The sequence below is a fragment of the Leuciscus leuciscus genome, assembly GCF_965113295.1.
Source record: "Leuciscus leuciscus genome assembly, chromosome: 25".
Classification (NCBI taxonomy): Eukaryota; Metazoa; Chordata; class Actinopteri; order Cypriniformes; family Leuciscidae; genus Leuciscus; species Leuciscus leuciscus.
Window position 1 is genome coordinate 22,952,448 of NC_138724.1, and position 12,997 is coordinate 22,965,444.

The 12,997-nt window shown below is 36.1% G+C and overlaps 2 protein-coding genes across 3 annotated transcripts in view; both read left to right on the forward strand.

The window, feature by feature from the left end:
• The window catches only part of sv2bb (synaptic vesicle glycoprotein 2Bb), a 50,725-nt gene extending 44,048 nt beyond the window's left edge, over nt 1-6,677 (forward strand). For both annotated transcript variants that reach the window (XM_082160192.1, XM_082160193.1), the window contains exons 6-13: nt 1,624-1,713; nt 1,846-1,959; nt 2,039-2,127; nt 2,353-2,517; nt 2,621-2,754; nt 2,824-3,024; nt 4,082-4,241; nt 4,777-6,677. In XM_082160192.1, coding sequence (XP_082016318.1) covers nt 1,624-1,713; nt 1,846-1,959; nt 2,039-2,127; nt 2,353-2,517; nt 2,621-2,754; nt 2,824-3,024; nt 4,082-4,241; nt 4,777-4,960 — 1,137 coding nt within the window. In that variant the 3' untranslated portion in view covers nt 4,961-6,677. The remainder of the gene's footprint in view (nt 1-1,623; nt 1,714-1,845; nt 1,960-2,038; nt 2,128-2,352; nt 2,518-2,620; nt 2,755-2,823; nt 3,025-4,081; nt 4,242-4,776) is intronic.
• Nucleotides 6,678-9,752: 3,075 nt separating this feature from the next.
• On the forward strand, nt 9,753-10,932 carry mespbb (mesoderm posterior bb). Its single transcript, XM_082159173.1, has 2 exons — nt 9,753-10,706; nt 10,825-10,932. The coding sequence occupies exons 1-2, from the start codon at nt 9,975-9,977 to the stop codon at nt 10,873-10,875; spliced, it is 783 nt and encodes a 260-aa protein (XP_082015299.1). The 5' UTR covers nt 9,753-9,974; the 3' UTR covers nt 10,876-10,932.
• Nucleotides 10,933-12,997: the final 2,065 nt, after the last annotated feature.

Here is a 12,997-nt window from a genome sequence, read left to right on the forward strand (position 1 = left end):
TAAGCACATGTAGTTGTTGCTTGAACTTGTTAAACTATACTACCATTCAAAAGTTTGGGGTCAGTACAGTTAGTTTCTTTAATGTTTTTTGGAAAAAAGTCTCAAGATCAAAAAAACAGTAAAAGCAGTAATATTGTGAAATAATATTGCTTTTCATTTTAATATTTGACATCATTTATTCATATGATGACAAAGCTAAATTTGGTGTTTAAGAACGCCTTTTTTGGAAACCATAGCTAATCCTTTTTTTCCAGAATTATTTGATACATTTAAAATTCAAAACATTTAAAATAGAAATCTTTTGTAACATTATACATTTTTCTAATGTCAGTTCTGATCATTCTGACCCCTGTTCTGACCCCAAACTTTTAATGGTAGTGTATGTATCATCTCACAACTCAAGCCATTATGAGTAATATTAATAATAATAATAATAATAATAATAATGCATTTTATTTAAGGCGCCTTTCAAACCACTCAAGGTCACCGTACAACAAGTAGCAACAGTAACAATATTAAAACAGAAAATAACAGTAAATAACAATGTCAATAAAAAACAGCAATAAAATAAATAAATTAAAAGAATAAAAATACTGGACTTGAGTGCACAAAGTAATCATAGAAGATAAGCAGTTCTGAATAAATGAGTTTTAAGTTTGACTTTAAATTGAGCTAAAGAGTCTGAATTACGGATGTTGACTGGGAGAGAATTCCAAAGACGAGGAGAAACACGACTAAAGGCCCTATGGTGGTTAGGCGAGCAGAAGGTGTATGGATGAGACCCAGTGAAGAGGAACGGAGAGTTCGAGAAGGAGTGTAGGGATGTAAGAGGTCTGAAAGGTAAGGTGGAGCGAGGTTATGAAGAGATTTGTATGTGAGGAGGAGAATTTTAAATTCAATCCGAGAGTTGATAGGAAGCCAATGTAGCTGTTGAAGTGATGGGGTGATGTGTTCAATAGGTGAAGTCCGGGTTATGATACGAGCTGCAGAATTCTGAATCAGCTGGAGTTTATGAAGAGATTTGTGTGGTAAACCAGATAATAGAGAGTTACAATAATCGATGCGGGAGGTGACAAGCGAATGAACAAGAATAGAGGAACTGTGCGGAGTGAGAAATGGACGGAGGCGAGCAATATTGCGGAGATGAAAATAACAAGACCTGGTTATGTTATTAATGTGAGCATCAAATGATAGGGTACTGTCAAAGATGACCCCCAAGTTCCTAGCCTGGCGGGAGGGAGAAATGGAAGAACCATCAATGGATAATGAAAAACTGCATGACTTAGAGAGAGTAGAATTAGTACCAATGAGGAGTACTTCAGTCTTATTGGCATTAAGTTTGAGGAAATTGGCAGAAAACCAAACATGTATTTCATGAAGGCAGTTGGTAAGACAAGCGGGAGGGAGAATGGAATCAGGGTTTGTAGAAATGTAAAGCTGTGAATCATCGGCGTAACAGTGAAATTTAATACCGAATTTTGAAAAGATATTGCCGAGTGGGAGAAGGTAAATTAGGAACAAAAGGGGGCCTAGGAAAGAACCTTGGGGGACACCACAGCTAACAGAAGAAGGTTGGGAATGAAATTTACACAGCTGTGAGAAAACAAAATCTGTCTCTTCCAGAATGCTAAACATGATGAGGCCTGGATGATCCTGAAACAGGTTCATGACACCAACTGGAGAGCCAAAGGAGAACCTGAGAGAGTGTTTACTGTAAGTTTAATGATTTTTAAGAGCTGATTTGATGTTTGTAATAAAATGTAATGCAATTATATCTACTATGATAACATGGTGAAATCTGTCTTTTACCATTATGCCTTAAAAATATTGAATATTTTTTTCCAGGTAACTCATATCAAGACTCCAAAGACACAGGAAGATGAGTTTATTGAGATTCAGTCTGCAACTGGAACTGCTTTACAGAGATGGGGGGTTCGAACTTTGACACTGACCAAGCTGGTAAACTAAAAAGCTAACAGTTCAGTTGACCTTAAGTTATTCAGTGTGTAAACTTAAAATAAGCTATTTTTGTGTGCAGGTCATCAAAAATATTTTGTCCCTCTTGGGTCGTGATCTAAGACTCGCTACTCTGCTAATGGCCATCATATGGTTCACTATGGCATTTAGGTAAAGCATTTTTACTAATTCCTAATTAGTCTTGATTTCTGAAACACTGTTGGTAAATGTTAGCGCCTATAGTGTCAGAAAATGGAACTGCAATACCAGAACACCCACTCTCTCAGCCATTGGTCAGAAAAACAGATAGTTCCTCCCCCAAACTCACACCATTGGTGGAGTATTCACACTTACACTATACATTTCATTTCTTGTCTTTCTTGTGGTATATTTCAGTTATTACGGGCTTTCGGTGTGGTTTCCTGACATGGTCAAACACCTCCAGCACGAGGAGTATGAATCCAAGCTGAAAGTGTTTCATCGGGAGAAGGTGGAGCAGTTTCATTTCAACTTTTCCTTGGAAAACCAAGTCCATAGAGAAGGAGAATACATCAACGACAAGTACGTTGACAGAAACACCATCTGCGACGTCTGTTATCCATGAATGCTTTTTTTTTAATGTCAGGCAACAGTTTCTCAATGTGTGTTGTGGGCTTTCATGCAGATTCATCAACATTGAGATGAAGTCTGTGAAGTTTGAAGACTCCTTGTTCGAGGACTGCTTATTCGAGAACATCCGATCCACAGAAACGTTTTTTGAGAACTGCACCATCCGCAGTACCGTGTTTAACGACACAGGTAAGAGATCTTACCCACAATCCAGAGTTGTTTAGCACACTTGGCCTCATGGTTTCTTAATTTCCACAGACTTATATGAAGAAAAGTTCATTGACTGTACATTTGAGAACGTCACTTTCATACACAACAAGAAGGGATGCCATTTAGACTATGAGGATGAGAACGACGTCCTCATCTACTTGGTCAGCTTCTTAGGCAGCTTAGCCGTGTTGCCTGGAAATATCATCTCAGCACTCTTCATGGACAAAATTGGACGAATCAAGATTATAGGTGAGCTTACCCTGCTTACAAAGTTCTGTTAGAAGACGTTCTGGCAAGGTTCTCCTTAAGTTATGAACAAATGTTCTTCCAGTTATGTCAATAGAAAATTTGTTCAAAGTTATCTGGTCTTTAATAATGTTCTTAAAACATCAGCACTAAAAAAATATTTATACATCATTCATGGAACGTTTGTTTCTTAAATGTTTTAGTTGGATGTTCGTCTAACATTTTTTAAAATGTTACCATTTGTTTCCGAACATTCAAAAGTATACATTCCCATAATGTTTGCAAATCTTTATGGGAATGTTGGGGCGACGTTTTGAACGTTAAGGGGACATTCAGAAATTACTTTTTCAAAATTTAAAGGGTTAGTTCTACCAAAAATGTACATTATCCCATAATTTACTCTCCCTCAAACCATTCTAGATGTATATGAATTTTGTCTTTCAGCCAAACACAATCGGAATTATATAAAAAATATATAATGGGAGTGAATGGCACCTTAGATTTTGAAGCCCAAAATAGTGCATCCATCCATCATAAAAGTAAACCATTCGGCTCTAGGGGGTTAATAAAGGCCTTCTGAAGCAAAGCGGTGCGTTTTTGTAAGAAAAATATCTATATTTATAACTGGCTTCCAGTAACGGCCGTATGCGAGTCTAGTTCTGGCGGAAGAGTGACCTATGACCTATGCCTTCAATAGTTATTAACACCCTGGAACAGTATGGATACCTTTTATGATGGTTAGATGTGCTTTTTTGGCCTTCAAAATCTAAGGTACCATTCACTCCCATTATAAAGCTTGGAAGAGCCAGGATATTTTTTTATTTAACTTCGATTGTGTTTGGCTGAAAGAAGAAATCATATACACTTATCCTAAGGCTTGAGGGTGAGTAAATTATGGGATCATTTTAATTTTTGGGTGAACTCACGTTATCAAAACTTTCTTATAATATGTTTTTGCGGTGCCATACATATTTTTAGATCTAATAGCTTGCAATCTGTCACTAATGTTTTTTTCCAATCAAGACAAGCCTGTGAAAACCACTTTTTCTTCTTTCTACAGGTGGTTCAATGCTTATTTCTGCTGGATGTACCTTTTTCCTTTTCTTGAGCTTTAGTCAGGCAGCCATTATAGCCTGGCAGTGTCTGTTTTGTGGTGTTAGCGTAGCAGCATGGAACGGCATTCAAGTCATCACCGTGGAACTCTACCCAGCTTCAAAAAGGTATAAAATACATGCCGCATATTACACACTACATGTCATATTATCTAGCTTTGTTATTTCGACTTTGCAAACAATGGTACAGATAGTTGGGCTTAATGAAATAATAGTATAATTGTTTGCTAAATACAATTTACTTTTAGGACAATTAAAAAAAACTACTGTCAGGATTTCCTAAAGACAGGCAATGAGGAATTAGCTATTAAAATACATGAAAACGTTATTTTTGTGCTTGACCTTAGTGCAAATGCAGTTTCCCTGTCAGACCACTACATTTTTGGATGGACAGTATTTAAATGAATCATGTCATGTGACGTTTGCACTAGTCAATTTAGTGCTATTTGTGCAATTTTTTTAGTGCCCAAAAAAGGTGGTAAATAAGGGTACAAATACCAATGTTGAGCCTGACATGACACCCAAATAACTTCCCACTCCCATCTGCGCTTTTTTTAGATTGTGGACGTACACTAATTTGCCGTTCAGTAAATCTGGCTCTAGTAAACGTCTTTTTAATTCTTTTTCTCAACGTTTCTTACAGAGCCACAGCGTTTGGAGCCTTAAATGCCATTTGTAAGTTGGCGGCTATATTGGGAAGCTCAATTTTCGCGTCATTCGTTGGCATTACCAAAGTCATCCCCATTCTTCTGTCCTTCGGTGCTCTGGTCGGTGGTGGAGTGGTGGCCCTGAAACTGCCTGAGACCAGGGAGAAGATCTTGCTGTGAATATCTGAAGCTGAACGTTTGGTCCAGGCCGTTCTATATGACTATTAGTGTGGAGATAACAACTGCTGGCATGTGTAAAATTGGGTTTATTCAAAAACAAACAAGCAAAATACTAATAATATGTGATATAGTGTCAACAAACTCCAATATTCAAAAAACTACAAGGACCAAATGATGGTTTTACCCCTAGTCAACTATTGATTGATATGCCTGATATTTCATAGACAGTATGTTAAAGGCCTGTTTGGTCATTTGCATCCCCACAAAAAATCTGCTCTAGCTATATAGTTTCAGAAAAGTCTACAGGGAGTATTATAGAGAAAAAACTTTCTAATGAAAAATAAAATTGTCCCAGATTTGCTTGAATGGAGTAATCTGAGTCGTGGAAGTCTCAATCCTGTGCCATTTTCTTGGTCAAAAAATTCAGGTACTGTTGAAGAATTTTCTTTTTATCTTATTCCATAGCTTGTAATTTGCTAGCGTCTCATCCTCTGCCTTTGCTTATGATATAATCTCCGCCTGAAAAAAGGCGTATTTCTGTCCTGTGAGTTTGCAAGTGTCCCACTGTATGTCAAGAGACTGATCTCAATGTGTCGCTGTACGTTCGGATGCTCGGTGCAGAATGTGCGCTTGTGTTTGTTAGGTCACTGCGGAAACCATTACGTGTGCTTCCTCCATTTTCTATTTTTACTTTATTGACTGTGAATCGCCCAATCTGGCGGAGTACCTTACAAAGCTAGCCTCGTTTTTACCTTGCCTTTCACTAAATGTGTTGTTTCTTAGTGCTCTCACACTCTCTTTCTCTACCGCCCTTTTGTTTTATTATTTTGCATCCTGTGAATCCTGAAAAAGTGGAACGGTTTGGTCACTTTGGACTTAAGCTTCACAGAGCCACATACAGTATCTGTACTTGTTGTTGACTGAGTTGCATGTGTAACTTACAAAGTAATGTTTGTGTCAATGTGCTGTCTGGATGATCTAATGTATGTCTCACTGCAAATAAAACCGGTTAGATCATACTAGCCATTGGTAACCTGGATCATTTCTGTTTGACATCAATGAGCCGGTTATAGGAAGGACAGACACCCAAAAATAAAGAATCCATCATCATTTAGTAACCCTCATTTCATCCCAAACCTGTATGACTTTTTGTTTTGTGGAACACAAAATTATGTGGAATACAATTAAAGTCAATGGAGTCCAATATTGTTTTTGGACCCCATTGACTTTCATTGTATGGACAAAAAACGGTTATTTTGTGTAGAAATGAAGTCATACAGGTTTGGAACGACATAAGGGTGAATAAATTACAAAATTACATTTTTTAGCTGAACTATCCCTTTAAGGTTTATAAAGCTGTCACCGAACAAAGCTGTGCATGTTATAACTGTTTTGCTTTAAAAATCAATACATGCACCAGAATTAAATTTATACGCCTGAAAGATCGGACCGGTTGATAGGTTGAAGATAAACTTTAGAAAAGTTGATTAAAGGCTGAATAATTCAATGAAAACCTCTTTCTCGTCATGCATAATTAACAATAAACTCTGCATAATACATATTTAGCACTCTGTCTCCTCTCCACCAGTAAGCTGGTGTGTGGTGGGCGTTCTGGCGCAGTATGGCTGCCGTCGTATCATCAAGGTGGATGCTGCACATTGGTGGTGGTTGAGGAGATTCACACCTTCCATATGCGCTTTAAGTACCCAGAAAGCGTTATATAAATGTAACAAATTATTATTATTATTACTTGCTTCTTCATTTTTACATAGCATATTTATTTGGAAATATCACAGAAATAATTAGTTTGTGTGTGTGTGTGTCTGTATACTATGAATAAAAAAACATTAATGTGATTTGCACAGTTTTTTTTTTTTTTTTTTTTTTTTGGCTGAATACTTTCCTCTGCCTGCCAGCTCATTTTGTCCTGGGGTTTGAGCAACTCTGTGAAAGATGTAACAACAAGACATGGGAAACGGAGTTGGAGCAGAGTCCCTTTTTTTCGCTTGGTTGAGAGGTTTTAGTTTGTAGACAAGCTATTCAGCTCTTACGGTCACTGGGACTGTGGAAGTGGGTGGGAAAATATGCACACAAAAAAAAGAGTGCAAAGATCATTTTACATGCAGATTCTGGTCAAAAATGAGTGCATAACAAATACTAGATTGTTGATACTTTTTGCACATTGGGCACCACATACTTGTGTCGTTCTCACAATGCAATGTCATGTTTCTCCTGATTTGCAGCACCTCTGTCCCAAGATATTTTGTTTTGATTCACACTCAGGGTGCAAAATGCTGCAGGCCATGAGAGGAGGAAAAAAAAAAGAGAAAACATTGTAGTTCCCATGGGAAGGTTGAGAGATTGATTTGGATAAAAGTTGTTGCTTTAAATGGTAGGATTGAATAGAAACATGGACCTTAATAAAATTGTAATTTCTTTCCTTTTGAGATTGTGAAACGCTGTGGTCTTATAAGACTTTGAACTAATAGATTCTAACTGTCTCGCTCTCCATGCCTCTGAGGTGCCAAAGATCACCACAGTCCTGGCACCTCTCGGCTCTCTCGAGACCAGGGTACGGAAAGTTCACAATCACAAAGGTCATACCAAGGCCTTGAAAGGACAAGTCATCGTGCAAAAACTCAGATGTTAGCTGAGATGTCTCAACAACCTTCTGCAACACAAACTATATATGCCGGATTAGTAAAAATACACCATTCAAAAGTATAGGGTCATTAAGTTATTTTATGTTTTTGAAAGAAGTCTCCTTTGCTCACCAAAACTGCATTTTAAAATACAGAAAAAACTGTAATATTGTGAAATATTATTATAATTTAAAATAGCTGTCGTCTATTTTAATATATTTTAAAATGTAATTTATTCCTGTGATGGCAAAGCTGAATTTTCAGCATCATTACTCCATTCTTCAGTGTCACAATATGCTGATTTGATGCTCAAGAAACATTTCTTATTAATATTAATGTTGAACAATTTGAAATAGAAATCTTGTATAACATTATAAATGTCTTTACTGTTATTTAATGCACCCTTGCTGAAAAAAAAAAAAGTTACTTAAATTTCGCAACTTAAAATGTTTTTAAAAAAGAGAACTAAATGACAAAGAATGATTTTAACTTAATTTATTCACACAGAATAATTATTAATAAAAATAATATGTATATATTCTTGTCACTGGCCATTACTTTGGGAACCTGATATCCTTGCAGTGTGCATTAAGTATTAATGTTAAATCGTTTATCTGTTTTCTGCCCTACTGCAGAGCGGCAAATAGATACTTGAAAATCAATTGATTGTATTAGTTATTGTTGAATACAGTGGCTTTAAGTGCACTTGAGTGATTCTCTTGAGTTGAACTCTTGACTTGATCTCGGCGAGGTCACGGAGACTCTCGTGAACTGTGTCTCACAGGTTTAGCACCTATAGTAGTTCTCAAGGTGCCACTTCGAGGTGCCAGTCTAAACAGTGGCATCTCAAAACTCCCACACGCTCACCCACACACCTTCAAAGAGTCCAAATATGTAGTCAATAGCTTTCTAAGCTGTTTTCAAATAACGTATTATTGATTTTGAGTGTTTTGAGCCATTTTATAAATTTGAAATTAGCAGCACATGTTGCAGCACACTATGCTAATCAATGCTAATGCTAATCAAAGTTTACAAAATGGAATCTAAAAGCTTTTAACAGTCTACAAATCAATGGGCTTTATTTCTCAAAAGTCTTTTAAATGGCAGTATATTATGTGATGGCTCTTAATATTGTTTAGCCAGCCTCATTAGCTCAGTTACATGTGTGGTGTGAAATTCCATTAAAGGTTCACACAGACAACTGACCAGTGGACTTCCCTTTAATGTGACCCATTAGAGGTGTCGTTTAACACCTTGGCTGTGAGAGAATGACCCAAGCCGCTGTCCCCTTACAACTGTGACCTATTGACCACACATCATCGTCTGTATATTGATTTCTTAATAATCAGAGAAAGCAGGGTATAGATTTATCCTTTATTTGATAATCAATGGCTATAACACTTTGCATTAGGGAACTTTCTTGTTATAAATTATGCCATTTTTTGGGGGGGCATAAAACTATAAAAAAAATATTGTTTTTATTGTATGTACGTACATACGTATCTATGTATGTATATATGTATATATGTATCTATCTATGTATGTATATATGTATTTATGCATCTATGTATGTATATATGTATATATGTATCTATGTATGTATATATATATATATACACACACACACACACACATATATATATATATATATATATATATATATAGTATATAAGCATATATATTTTACATATAACATTTCATATTTATTTATACTCCATGGGGAATTTGAAATAATGATAAATATGGTACAAATAATATTTATTTTATAAAAAAAATATATCATGTGATCATATTTTCAAAAATATTTGTGACTAATTATTCAAAGTTGACCATAGGACAGCGGCATGTGATATACAATGATACAGTTTTTTATAAATATAAAAATATATATATATATGTCATCATGTTTATTGACTACTGTATATTTTACTTGTTTATTGACTACTGTATATTTTACTGTATACTTTACAGTATTTCTGCTCTTTTTTATTTATTTGCCAAAATGCTACTTAGCATGAATATTTTTTAATGAACCACTTTTTCACATATATTTTAATACCACTTTATCGTGTTTCTATTTATGGATTGAAAATAATCCAAACACTGGAGATCTTGATGTTAAAAACAGAAGAAAAAAAGTTGATGCTGGGTAGGGGTGAAAAATCACACATTACCTGATGACTCATATCTGTAGGTTCCCACATCGGGACTGGACTTCTCTCCCTCTCTCACTGTAGTCTGGTCTGAGACAGACAGTGGTGGCCTGGAGAGGCCTGTGGAGGTGTCACTTCACACCTCTGAGGCCTGAGGCTGGTATAAATCCTCCCTCCAGCAAACCCTCCAGCATCACTGACTCTCTCCAACCACACAGAATGGACGTGTCTTCTCCACTCCTCCGCTACTTCACACAGAACTCCTGGAGCTGCCCGAGCTCAGACTCTGAGCTCTACAACATCTCATCTCCTGAGGCAGTGTCTCCTACCTCCTACGTGGACTTCTCTCCTTCAGCCCAGCTTCAAAACAGTTCTTCTCCACCTTCCAGAGGTGCCAAAGCACCCGTTTCGGGTTCATTACATCAGGACGGCGCATGTTCCCGTGTCGGAACTAGAAGAACGCGCTCCAAGAACCCTAGCAAGCAAAGACAGAGTGCCAGCGAGAAAGAGAAGCTCAGAATGAGGGACTTGACCAAAGCTCTAAATCACCTCAGGACTTACTTACCTCCTTCAGTGGCTCCTGTCGGTCAAACCTTGACGAAGATCGAGACCCTTCGCCTCACTATCCGCTACATCTCCTATCTCTCTGCTCAACTAGGCCTCAGCGAAGAGTCTCTCTGCCATATGAGGGACCTCGGAGCTTCTAGATACCAAGAATCATCTCAATATCAGGGCAATTCAACGCCAGAGTATTGGGGACTCAGCACATCACATCAAGAACTGTGTCAAAGCACCTTCAGACCTTCAGAGCATGTCTTGAGGCAAACAGAAACGGATTGTCATCAGGTTTTCATGGGCATGGAAACACCTGCTTATGATGATTCCTTCAACTCCAGCTCAGAATCTCTTCTGGCCAGCCCTTTGTATGCAGATACAGCCACAACATACCAGGTGTGTACTTTGTTTATACATATCGTGTGATTTATTGTTAATTCAATTTTCAAATGTTAATATTTTGCTTTCTAAATGCTGTATAAAATACTTACCATCTTTTGTCCTCTCTTTTTAGGGCTACAACAAAGCCGTCCACTATCCGGTTGCTCCTGAATTCTGGGGATAAAACTCTCATTGGACTAATATTTCAAACTTTTCAAATACTTTATTTTATGGACTCCGCTGTACAGTATTTAATGTATTTTAATATATTGTTTTATCTTATTTTAAGATGTCTATTTTAATATTATATATTTTGTATGTTATCATGTTTTTTGTACAAAAGTAGTAATTTATTGATATTTATAATAAAAAAATGATCTAAATGTCAACGTTTTGATTTTGTGTATTAATTTGAAATTGAAAATGAAATTAACTTTTTACTTCAAGATTTTGTTGAATTATAAATAAATAATAATAAAGGTTTTCACTTTTTAAAATAAACTTTTAGCATTTGAATAATTTGACAGTCAAATGCTATATATATATATATATATATATATATATATATATATATATATATATATATATTAGCATTTGACTGTCAAATTATTCAAATGCTAAAAGTTGATTTTATATATATATATATATATAAAATATGTTGGCCTATTTTAAAACTTTAAATGTAATAGGCTATTATTTAACATAACAATTTTGCATTTTTGCAATTCACTTCAATAATTATTGATTTGAATATGTTCTCAAACCTATTCCAGAATGATCACTGAGGCAATAGGAATCCCTGTTTGTAGGAGATACAGTGTCTAATGCAGAATCACAGCACTATAGACCTTATTCACAGCAGCGCCATCTTTGATTCATAAAGAGAGACTGTGATGGAGACATACGTCACTTCAGTGGGTTGTACTGTTGTTTAATGTGATTTTGGATTGTTCTCCTAAAGAAACACTGCAAAAATATATTTCCAAGAATTTCAGTATAGACAAAAAACTCCAGACAACATGAGTTGTGTAAAATTATAAGTGATCTAAGAGATTTAGCCTACACTTGATGCAACTGAAAACACGGTAAGTCTATCCCTCACAGCCACGCTTTCATAGTTAGGATGGAGCTTACGATTCCCTAACCCTGCACAACCACAAACCCTAACTTCACTATAAGCTCCACCATAACAAATGCCCAACCTCACCCACCACTAAAACCATAGACAGTATGACTAAAACTAACCTTAACGATAATATAATCTCCACCCTAACTTTGGTCTGAGACTGCTGGATGGCGCTGCTGTCCTGAAACTGCTGTGACGATGTATTCTGTACTCTGCAGTTGGTTAGTAGTGGTTTGTTTAGTTGTGGTGAAATGTCTAATGTCTCCATAAGATGGCGCAATTTTACAGCCACAAGCCACATATGCAGCTGCACAGCAATGTTTTTATTGCATGACTCCTCCTCTTCATGTCATTCGAAATCACATACTTCCTAGTAGGGGAAAAACATCATGTGACAAAAGAAGTATGTCAGAATTCACAGTACAAAAAAAAAAAAAAAAAGTAGGCTTAAGTACCCGGATGATTGGCTACTACTTCCGGCGAGATTCTAAAGTGTGCATAAGATGGGCACTTTACTATCCCATAAGGCCACGGGAGAGGATTAAAGAAATCTAAAAAAGGCCCCAGTGACAGGCAGTTACAGTGCTAATGGAGAAGCTTTGAGTCTAACATTAGTCATTAACATGTAAATTACACCCCACATCCTGATAATGGGCTTTTGTAGCCAGTATTAACCACAGATTCAAGCAGATAAAGTTCATTTAATATGCAGTTTAACCCAACATAAAGAAAAAGAAAAACAGCACAGCACAATTGCTTAAGCAAGACACAATTGAAATATTATGATCCTTTTTTGAGGGTTAAATGCTTCTTTTATAAAGGCAGCTATATGTGTTCATGTATAAATTGTGAGAAAATGATGTTAATAAATATATTAAGTGTGATAAAGACATGTTCTTCAAAACATGATATAATTGACTTTTATTTGTTATTAAAAAGCCAAAACACATCATATAATCTGGGGAAAATAATATATTTTATTGACGACAACAACATGATTTTCTTCCCAATGTTAGAATAATTGCACTTCAATTCAACTTTTTTTTTTTTTTTTTTTAAAGCAGCTTCACAGGAAATAGTGCCATATTGAGTAAGCTGAAGGTGACAATGTCTAGAAAAACTCCCTAAAAAGATAGTATTCTTGAACATTTGTACATCAAGAACGACATTTAACTTTTAC

Coding starts and splice junctions, on each gene's coding strand:
- mespbb (XM_082159173.1), top strand. CDS start 9,975: ATGGACGTGTCTTCTCCACTCCTCCGCTACTTCACACAGAACTCCTGG. Junction 10,707..10,824: donor ATACAGCCACAACATACCAG/GTGTGTACTTTG, acceptor CTCTCTTTTTAG/GGCTACAACAAAGCCGTCCA.